Raw genomic sequence first — 10,961 nt, 5'->3', positions numbered from 1 at the left:
GTCACTTCTGTTGCCTGGGGTCTCATGAACTTCCTTTGAGACTCTGTCTCTGAATATCTCTCTATCTCTGTTTCCCTCTCTACAACATCGCCTCTGTCTCACTTCTCAGTTTCCCTACTTGTGTCTTTGGCTTCTGTCCCTTTCAAGTTTTAGTTGTCACTTTCTGTCCATCTCTGTCTGTCTCTCTCTGCCTCTTTATGTGTCTATGTATCTGTCTTGAATGATCTCTCAGGGTTTCTCACCCTCTCTTTGTTTCTCCTTTCTTTCTGTGCCCTCTTTCTGCCTCCTGCTTTTTCTGTATGTAATTCTGTCACTCTCTATGTCTCCCTACTTCCATCTCTGTCGTCTATCTCTGTTTCTCTGTTTGTGTCTCTGTCTCTCCCAGTCTATCTCTTCCCTTCCCCACTCCTCAAGGACCCACAGAGGAACCATCCCTGGGTGCCACTTCAGTTTCCCGCCTCCAAGGAAGCATGGCAGACAAGAAGTTGAGGCCACTGTCCCTGGGTGCCCCCCCATGCCCCGCCCCCCCACCCCAAGACAGCCTGTTACTGCGGCGGCGCCAACAGCCACAGTGGCCTCCATCTGATAAGACTTATCTGCTGCCCCAGGGCAGGCCGGAGCTGGCGTAAGCCCCAGTGGTGCGCTGAGTGAGTGTGCCCCTGCCTCCCGCCAATCCTAGCCTGGCCCACCGGCTGGGCTTGGGTCGTCAAGGTGTCCCGCAGGCTCTGGTTTAAATTCCACCGAACCTCTCTAAGTCTCATTCTTCTCACCTGCAAAATGGGTACAGCCACATCCCTCCTCTCCTGCAGCCAGGAGGACTCACAAACATAAGGGCCCAGCCTAGATCTGGCCCTGAACATAGTAGGGGCTTTACTCACTGAAAAGCCCAGTGGAGACATAAAACTATATCTGCTATTTTCATTTATCTCGGTTTCAGCCCATTTCACTTGGCTAGACACTGAAGACCACGAGAGCCCAAGCCAAGTGGGCTCCAAAAATCCACAGGGTGGGCAGGTAGGTCTCGAGAAGGCCCCAGTGCCCAAGAGGTGCCCCTCAAGCAGGGGGCCCGCCCCCTCCCCTGGACCGCCCCACCCACTGGGGCACCAGCCAGTCCCTGGGGAGGAGGGAGGAGAGAGAGGGGAAGGAGGGAGGGAGGGAGGGAGGGCAGAAGGGAGGGAACCTCAAAGGCCAAGGCCAGCCAGGACACCCCCTGGGATCACACTGAGCTCGCCACATCCCCAAGGCGACTGAACCCTCTGCACCAACCAGCCCAGGTCAGTCTCAGCCCTCAAAGAGCCCCCAGCAAGGCAAATCCAGGCCTGCTGCCCTAACCTCATGGCTACTCCCCAAGCCTGCTTTGGGCTCCCCAACCCACTGCTGGTCCCCCAAAGTGTTGGTCACCCCGAATCCCTTCACAGCTTCTCAGACCCACCTCTGTCTTTCCAATCCCCATCTCCACTCTAAATCTACCCCCCAAACCTCACCTCTCTCTGCCCTGCCTCCCATTCACTCCTTCCAAGACATCTACATTCACCGATTCCTTAACTTTGCTCTCCATACCTCCAGGTCTATATTCCATAAATACTAACTCTGCCCCCCCAAACATGCCTTCATTCCCCCAAATCTTTTTTCTGTCCCAAATCTGATTTCCACTCATCCAAACTTGTCTGTCTTCCTAAATTCTCCCCCAAACTTCACTTTTGCTCCCCCAAGACTATTTCTGCTCCCAAACCCCTTATCTGTTCCACAACACCCTTGTCTTTGCCTCATACTCTGACTCCCCAAACCTGTCTCTGACCCTCCAAACATAGCTCCATCCTCTTACTCCCATGTCTGCCTCTCAAACCCTATATTTGTTCCCCGTGACTTCTCTCTGATCTCCCCAAACCGTTTCTCTCCCAACCCCCAGCCTGCTTGCTAAAATGTCATTCCAAATACCAAGTCTATTCCCCAAAATCTGTTCTGCTGCATGAACCCTCATGTCTGCCTTCCCTAAACCCTATCTTGGCTCTAACACACATTTCTGTCTCCCTGAATCCCTCTGGCCCCCAACGTTTTCCTATCCTAGTTCTATCTTGGCTTCTCAAACTCCTCCTGTGCTCCCATAACCCAACTCCTATCATCAGCCACATTTCTGTCTGCCAAACTGAGCTTTGACTTCTAAATTCTGCTCCAGCAAAGCCCTTGGACTCACCAAACTTTTCTGTGACCCTCAGAGTCTGTCTCTGACTCTCAAACTACACTTGTAACTAACTTCTCAACTGTATCTCTGACTCTCAAACTTCACTTCTGTTTCTCCAACCTATTCCTGAGCCCAGAATGTGACTCTAAACTTCCCAGCTTGTCTCTGCCTCTCAAACCCCATTTCTGCTTCCCCTAAACTCCATGGCTACACCCTGAGCCTCTCTCTGACTCCTCAATACCATAACTGACCCTCAAACTCCACCTTTCCCCACCCAAGCCCCATATCTGCCCCCTAGGCCCTATCTCTGCTCCCATGAAACTCACCCTTGAGGGCTGGGATTGGGATGTTACCTGGGGTGAGGGGCTGGGGCCAAGGGAGAGTGGAGGGTGCCGCTGCTGCCGCTGCTGTTGGGGCAGCACTTACTCTAGTGGGGCAGCTGATAAGGAGCTTTCATATCCCCCAGCCTCGAGATAAACTTTATCTCTGTCCGGAGAGTGATAACTGGGGGAGGGGGGGCTGGGCCCCTGACACGGGAGGGGTGGGCAGCCCTGGACTCGCCAAGGTGTGGGTGCAGGGGTGGGGGACAGTGGGGCTGGAAGGAGATTGTGAGGGGTAAGGTGAGGATGAGGGGATGAGGGAATAGTGGTGATAGAAAGACAGCAAGAGACACAGTGAGACAGAGAGAGAAGGGAAGAGACAAAGAGAGAGATGGGGAGAAAAAGACAAAGAGCAAAAGACAAAAGAGACATGAAGAGAGAGACAAGAGAAACAGAGAGACTGCTACCCAAAGACAGACTGAGAGACAGAAATAGAGAGACAGCAGGGGGGAGAGAGAGAGAGGAAGATGGAAGATCCAGGACCAGAAAGAGGGAGTGAAATGGAATCGGAGAGAGAGGCACAACGAGAGAGAGAGAGAGAGAGAGAGAGAGAGAGAGAGAGAGAGAGAGAGAGAGAGAGAAACCCCAGGCAGAATTGTGGCAAGACAGAGGAAAGAAATGGAGGATGAGATTGAGGCCAAGATGGAGAAGCAAGACACTCCAGGGAGAAAGAGTAGGCACCCTGGAGTTGAGAGATGTGGGTGGTGGGCACATTTGTGGCCTGTCTCTTTCCCAGTGCAACCCCCAAGCCTTGACCCACCCCTTAGCCTATCTACACAGTGGGTCATGTAGGCAGGGGTGAGGGGCAGTTTTGAGGTGACTTTCTACTCCATCTCCATCACCCCACCCTACAGACAGGGAATTGGGCAGTTAAAGCCAGGGGCGGGGCTCCTGATACCTTGTCCTGAGCTGTGTGTAGTGAGGTATGACCAGAGATATTGGACTAGTAAGAGACTTGCGGGTCAGACAGTCCAAAGAGATGGAAATAAAGGGAAGAGACAGACAAGCAGAAAGAGACAGAATGAGAGAGTTGCAGAGATGTTCTGAGAGACATGTGTGAAGAGGGAGAAAACAAGAGTAACAGAAAGATATATATAGGGAGAGAGCTGAGAAAAAGAGAAACAAAAAGAAATAAAGATGGAGAGAAACAATCAGAGAGAGAGAGAGGGAGAGACATGGAAAGAAGAACAGAGAAGGGGAGGAAAAAAAATTAGACATTCACAAAAACAGAGAAATAGATATATTATAGAAGCATAGAAAGATGAGAGAGAAATAGGGAGACAGAGAGGTAGAGAGACAGAGACAGATGCCAGGCAAGACAGAGGCAAGGGGCCATCTCACAAGTCTTGGTTCAGCCCCTGTAACCACCTCCAATATAGCAGATGGAGAAACTGAGACCCGGGAATGGTGGGAATTGAAGGAGCCAGAAAGCAGAACTATAGTGGGCCTCCCCAGAGGAGAGGGTACGGGTAGAGGGAACACCTCCCACCTGTCACCCTCTTCAGAGGAAGCCAGTAGCCTTGGGGTGATTTCAAAAGTTGGGCGGGGATGGCAGAGATAAGCAGTGGAGGGTACTGCCTCCCTCCATGGAGGAGGGAGGAACTGAGGGGGCCTTCTGTCTGCAGACCCAATGGAGATGGGGGAGGGGGAGTCAAGCCGGAAACCATGGGGTTTCTGAGAAAGTCAGAGGGCAAGATGCAACAGATAGGGATGAAATTGGGGAGCACAGGATGGTGAACCCCAAAGGTTCTGGGGGAAGTGACCAAGGGGCTCAAGGAACTCTGGTTCTGCACCCCACACCACCCTCACCCAGACTGTTCTAGAGGAGGAGGAGGGGAGGAAGGGGGCAGGGGGAGGATAAGAAGAGGAAGTAGAGGAAAGATGAGGAAAGAGAGAAAAAGATGAGCAGAAAAGGATACGTGAGAGAAGGAGGAAGAAAAAGGAGGGAGGGAGAGGAAAGAGAAGGGGATGGGGCAGAAGGAGAAAATGAAAAGTAGTAGAAAGAGGAGTGAAGCAGTAGATGTAGAAAGGGGAAGAAGGAGATAAGATGCATGAGAGAGGAAGAGAGGCCGGGTGTGGTGGCTCACACTTGTAATCCCAACTCTTTGGGAGACCGAGATGAGAGGACTGTTTGAGCCCAGAAGTTCAAAACCAGCCTGGGCAACATGGCAAGATTTCGTCTTTACAAAAAATCAAAAACTGAGCTGGGCATGGTAGCTCGCACCTGTAGCCCCAGCTACTCGGAAGACTGAGGCAGAAGGATTGCCTAAACCCAGGAGGTCAAGGTCATGGTGAGCTATGATCATGCCACTGCACTCCAGCCTGGGTGACAGATTGAGACCCTGACTCAAAAAAAGAGAGAGAGAGCTAGAGAGAGAGAGAGAGGAGGGAAGAAGAGGAGGAAGAGAAAAAAGGGAGAGGAAAAAGAGAAAGGCAAGGAGGAAAGAAGGTGGAAAGGGAAGAGAGGGGACAATGAGGAAGGAGTGGGAAGAGAAGGAAGAGGAGAAGAGAGAGAGAAAGAAGAGGAGTTGAGTGAGACAAGGGGGAAAAGGAGAGATGAGAGGAGGCAAGATGAGACAGAGGGAGGAGAAGGGGAAGAGGAGGAAAAGGAAAGCGAATGGGAGGGAGGAAGAAGAGAGGATGGAAGGAGGGAGCAGATGAGAGTAGAGGAAGGAGAGAAGGGAGAAGAAAGACAAATAAGGTGAGAGGAGAATGAGGAAGAAGATGAAAGGGGGGACAGGAAGTGAAAATGCAGTGGAAAACAAGGGAGAGATGCAGGAGTGAGAAGGGAGGAGAATGAGGAAGAGGAGGAGAGAAGGGGGAGAAGTGAGAAGGAGGAGGGGAAGAGGGAGGGAGGAAGGAAAAACATGGAGATCGAGGGCATGGAGTGGGAAGAGGGAGAAAGGAGGGAAGAGGAGAGGTAGAAAGAGGTGAGGGGAGGAAGATTTCTGTGTCTGAGGACCCCTCTTGTCCTCACAGGTTCAACTCCAGAGGTCCCATGGAGTTCCCTGGCCTGGGGACCCTGGGGACCTCAGAGCCCCTGCCTCAGTTTGTGGATCCTGCCCTGGTGTCCTCTACATCAGAGTCAGGGGTCTTCTTCCCCTCTGGGCCTGAGGGCTTGGATGCAGCAGCCTCCTCCACTGCCCCAAGCACAGCCACTGCTGCAGCTGCTGCACTGGCCTACTATAGGGACACCGAGGCCTACAGACACTCCCCAGGTAACTCCATTGGGTGGCTGTCTTGGCATTGGCTGGGTGCTGTTGGGGTGCCATGGAGATCCCTAGCTAGATCAGAATCACACTGGGAGGTCATCTTGGATATAGCTAGAAGTTTTTCATATGGGTGTACTGACTCCTTCCCCTAGTTAAATGCAGACCTGGGAATCCCAATGTGCACGTACCTACAATATTGGGGCAGCCATATTGAGAAGCAATATTGGATGTGGTGGTTGCCCTCATTGTCAAGTGATTCCTGGGGTTCCAAATCCCAAAAGTCATCCTCAAAGCCCACTTGGAAATAGTTGGAGGTTACTGCACATGCTATAGTGACCGGTAGGGGTTAGGATCCAAGAGGCACCCACTTGGCCACCATGTTGGGGTTGTTGGGCACCACTGCACACTGAAGTGGAAAGACCCTAAACTAATCTCGCCTCTTCTTTCCTTCTTTCTTCCCCAACCCACCCAGTCTTTCAGGTGTATCCATTGCTCAACTGTATGGAGGGGATCCCAGGGGGTTCACCATATGCTAGCTGGGCCTATGGCAAAACAGGGCTTTATCCTGCCTCAACTGTGTGCCCCACCCGTGAGGACTCTCCTCCCCAGGCCCCAGAAGATCCAGATGGAAAAGGCAGCACCAGCTTCCTAGAGACCTTGAAGACAGAGCGCCTGAGTCCAGACCTCTTGACCCTGGGGCCTGCATTGCCGTCATCACTCCCCATCCCCAGCAGTGCTTATGGAGGCCCTGACTTTTCCAGTACCTTCTTTTCTCCCACTGGGAGCCCCCTCAATTCTGCGGCCTATTCCTCTCCCAAGCTTCGTGGAACCCTGCCTCTGCCCCCCTGTGGTGAGGGACTCAAAAAAGGACAGGGAGGTTGAGGTGGGGGGTGGCCCAAGGCAAGGCTGAGCTGAGCCTGGTTCCCTCTTTCCCTCTGTTCACCTCACCAGAGGCCAGGGAGTGTGTGAACTGTGGAGCAACAGCCACTCCATTGTGGCGGAGGGACAGAACAGGCCACTACCTGTGCAATGCCTGTGGCCTCTATCACAAGATGAATGGGCAGAACAGGCCCCTCATCCGGCCCAAGAAGCGTCTGGTAAGACCACAGGCCTGCCTCACCTTATATGCAGGAGCTACTACTGTCCTCACACTGTGCAGGTAGCCCTATTCTCACATCATACAGAAGTCTTGTTCTCACCCTGTACAAGAACCCACATCCTCCCGTTGGATAGGAACCCCATCTCCATATTTATCGGACACTACTGCCTGCCAATCTGTGCAGGAACCTCTGTCCTAATACTATATGGAAGCCCTTGCCTTCATCCTATACAGGAAAATCTCCTCCCTGTATAGAAAGCCCTCCCTCAGCCTACGTAGGAACCCCTGCCTGATACTGTACAGTAGCTCCCACTCTTCCCCCATGTAGGAACTTCTGCCCATCCTATACAGGAAACCAGCTCCATATAGGAACTCCTGTCCTCAACCTACCCCATAGGCTTCCAACAGGAATGCTTGTCCTCAAATCGCACAAAAACCATCATCCTCACTCTGCACAGAAGTCTTTTTGTCTTTGGTTTCACATTGGAATTACCCTGGGTCCCTCCCCCCAGATATGCTGATTTAATTGGACTGGGATGCTGCCTGGGCATCAAGATTTTTTTTTTTTTTGAGTTGGAGTCTCACTCTGTCACCCAGACTGTAGTGCAGTAGCCGCTCCCCACCACCGCAGCCTCGACTTGCTGGGCTCCGGCGATCCTTCCGCCTCAGCCTTCCGAGTAGCCAGAATTACAGGCATGCGCTACCACGCCCGGCTGATTTTTTTATTTATTGTAGAGATGCGGTCTCGCCACGTTGCCCAGGCGGGTCTCGAACCCGCGGGCTCAGGCAATCCACTCACCTCAGCCTCCCAAGGCGCAGGATTACAGGCTGAGCCACCGAGCCCAGCTGGGCATCAGGATTTTTAAACGTTTTAACTAAGTGATTCCATTATGTGGCCAAACTTGAGAGCCGCTGATGTTTGCCTACATAGAATACAAAACCTAAAACCCCTATCCCAGACAGTGAACCCTGTCTTCGCCCCACACAGAATCCTCAGACATCATTCTGTAAATGCCCGTCCTCGCTCTGTACAGGAACCTCTGCCTTCAACCTGACTTTCACCTCTTGGGTCCTCCTGACAGGTCCTGTGAGCCCCTTATCCCAATTTCTACCTGCCCCCCCACCCCTCAGGGCACTGACCTCACATCCTCTTGTCCCCTAGATTGTCAGCAAACGGGCAGGCACTCAGTGCACCAACTGCCAGACAACTACCACGACACTGTGGAGGAGAAATGCCAGTGGGGACCCTGTGTGCAATGCCTGTGGCCTCTACTACAAGCTACACCAGGTGATGCCTTGCCCCTCAGAGCCACACCTCTACTTTCTGTCCTCACACCACGCCTCCCCTCCTCACTCTGTTCCTGTTCTATCCTGAGCCTCCTCTCTTCCCCTCAGAACCTTTCCTTTTCCCTTCCCTTTCACTTTTCCGTCCTCTTCTTTCTCCTCTCTTCCTTCCTCCTCCATTACTTCCTCCCTCCCATCTCCTTCCGCCTCTACTTTCTCCCACCTCTAGTCATCAGCTAACTTCCACTTCTCTCCCCTAGACTTTGGGCAGCTCCTATCAGCCTTGGAGGCTTTCCCAAGAAGCTCAGGGCCTCACAACCTTGGGACTTGCTGTCCCATACCCAGGCACACTCCCCTAGTCCTATTCTCAAAGAAGTGGGGTGGAGAGGGCACCTCTGGTGGAGACAGAGAGACAAAGGTCTGGAGTTGGGAAACATCTGTGGCCTCCCTTTTGGCAGGTGAACCGACCACTGACCATGCGGAAGGATGGTATTCAGACGCGAAACCGCAAAGCATCCGGAAAAGGGAAAAAGAAACGGGGGTCCAGCCTGGGAGGTACAGGAGCAACTGAAGGACCAGCTGGTGGCTTCATGGTGGTGGCTGGGGGCAGTGGCAGTGGGAATTGTGGGGAAGTGTCCTCAGGCTTGACATTGGGCCCCCCAGGTACTGCCCATCTCTATCAAGGCCTGGGCCCTGTGGTGCTGTCAGGGCCTGTTAGCCACCTCATGCCTTTCCCTGGACCCCTGCTAGGCTCACCCACAGGATCCTTCCCCACAGGCCCAGTGCCTCCAACTACCAGCACGACTGTGGTGGCCCCACTCAGCTCATGAAGGCACAGAGGATGGCCATGGGGGAAGGAGTGGTGTCCCCCTTCTCCTGTAGCCAGCAGTCTGTACAATGTAACCCTCTGGGCCCCAGATACTCACAGGCCTGGACCTTCAAAGCTTTTGTAAAATAAAGCCACCAAAGTCCTGAAATTGGAGGTATGAGTCTGTGTGTGACTGAATAAACAGCAAAGCTAGATGGGGTGTGCGGCAGTGTCTGTGATTCTTTGATGACAGTATATGGCTGCAATGTATGATATGTGAGACTGTGTGAGGTGGCACATGTGACACTTCGTGAGTGAGAGCTATGATGTGCAATTGCAACAGTATATGTGAAACTTTTTATGACAGCATCCGGGTGGTTCCATATGTCATGGTGAGAGTGTGCTGACTGTGGGGGTGATACCAGATGACTGTATGGGGGCACTGGAAGTGTATGTGCCAGAACAGGTGATGAGAAAGCATGCGGGAGGCTGGGCGTGGTGGCTCAAGTCTGTAATACCAGCACTTTGGGAGGCTGAGGCGAGAGGATTGCCTGAGCCCAGGGGGTTGAGACCAGCCTGGGCAACTTGGTGAGACCTCATCTCTACAATAAATCATAAAATCTAGCTGGGTGTGGTAACATGCACCCATAGTTCCAGCTAGTTGGAAGGCTGAGGTGGAAAGATCACCTGAGCCCAGCAGGTCGAGGCTGCGGTGGTCATGAGCATGCCACTGCACTCCAGCCTGGGCAACAGAGTGAGACATCAACTCAAAAAAAAAAGGAGAGAGAGAGAGACACAGAGAGAGAGAGAGAGAGAGAGAGAGAGAGACACTGGACACGACTTTGGGGGGGAAATCTTTGAATCAGTGTGACAGCATATGCACTGGGCACAGAATCTGACTGATAAATATTTCTGAAATGTTGAACAAGAACTGTGTATGATGGTGTGTATAGCATAACAGTATGACCATGATGGTGTGTGCGTCATCATGTCTTTGTGGGGTCCATTAACAGCAATACTTTCTGCAAGTCTCTGTGTATGGGTATGGGTGTATGTGCGCATTTCATGTGGCATGTGCCATGTCACAGTATCTCTGAGTGGCTGACAATGTGAGCAGCTCTATGTATATTTATTTGTGGAGAGCTCAACATGCAGAGTTTCAGTGGGTGTAAGTTAGGGACCCTCTTCCAAGGGACAAAAGACACATTCTGGAAAGGAAAGGGGGAAGGGTGGGGCTGGAATGGCAGCTAGCAAGGTCAGAGCCAGTGCTGGGGTGTGGGGTTGTCCATGGATCTTCCTGTCAGTTGTCTCTTATCTCTCTCAGCTCTGCTCTGCAGCCCTGTGGGAAATAGTAGAGAATGAGAAGGGGTGATTAGGAGGACAAAATTGGCTCTGGAGGCGATATTTAGACCCTGATAGGTAGGGAGCTCCGTACTACACCAACTTTCTCCCCAGCACTCCTACTCACCTGGGCGAGCTGCTCCCCCCAAAAGTGGAATCTGTTCTTCAATTTAACAAACACTTCAGAAGCAAACCCTGAGTCAGGTGACATCATAAGGCAGACTAGTTAAGAGGCGCACTGAAGGCCACACAGGTGTTAGCAAGGGGCTGTACCAGGCAGTCTGGGCCCAGAGTCTGCATGCTCAGCCTCTGTACTACCCAGCTGTTCCTCACAGCAAGCAGCACCCTCCACTGAGTACCTGCCCCGGGTTGGGAGACAGGCTGGGAGACTCTAGTTGCTTTAGCTCACTAACATCTGAAAAAGAACCTCTGAGGAAAATATACTCAGTCATTTTACTAATGAAAAATTGAGGCCCAGAACTGATGAGTAACTTTCCCTGACCACAGAGTTTAGAGTGGATCTTGGATGGGGTGACATCCCTGCCTTAGCAAATGAGTGCTGCTCACACTTAATTGAACTGATTCTCTCTTTTTTTTTGAGTTGGAGTCTCACTCTGTCGCCCAGACTGGAGTACAGTGGCCGCTCCCGGCCACC

At 52.3% G+C, this 10,961-nt stretch overlaps 1 protein-coding gene across 1 annotated transcript; it reads left to right on the top strand.

The window, feature by feature from the left end:
• The first annotated feature begins 1,182 nt into the window (after positions 1 to 1,182).
• Positions 1,183 to 9,134, top strand: GATA1 (GATA binding protein 1). Its single transcript, XM_008066318.1, has 6 exons — positions 1,183 to 1,274; positions 5,542 to 5,780; positions 6,247 to 6,624; positions 6,726 to 6,871; positions 8,036 to 8,161; positions 8,616 to 9,134. The coding sequence occupies exons 2-6, from the start codon at positions 5,561 to 5,563 to the stop codon at positions 8,985 to 8,987; spliced, it is 1,242 nt and encodes a 413-aa protein (XP_008064509.1). The 5' UTR covers positions 1,183 to 1,274; positions 5,542 to 5,560; the 3' UTR covers positions 8,988 to 9,134.
• Positions 9,135 to 10,961: the final 1,827 nt, after the last annotated feature.

Source organism: Carlito syrichta, unplaced genomic scaffold (assembly GCF_000164805.1).
Source record: "Carlito syrichta isolate Samal-C Ts95f unplaced genomic scaffold, Tarsius_syrichta-2.0.1 Scaffold308875, whole genome shotgun sequence".
Taxonomy (NCBI): Eukaryota; Metazoa; Chordata; class Mammalia; order Primates; family Tarsiidae; genus Carlito; species Carlito syrichta.
Note: the sequence above shows the minus strand (reverse complement) of the source record. Positions and strands in the feature narration are given on the sequence as shown.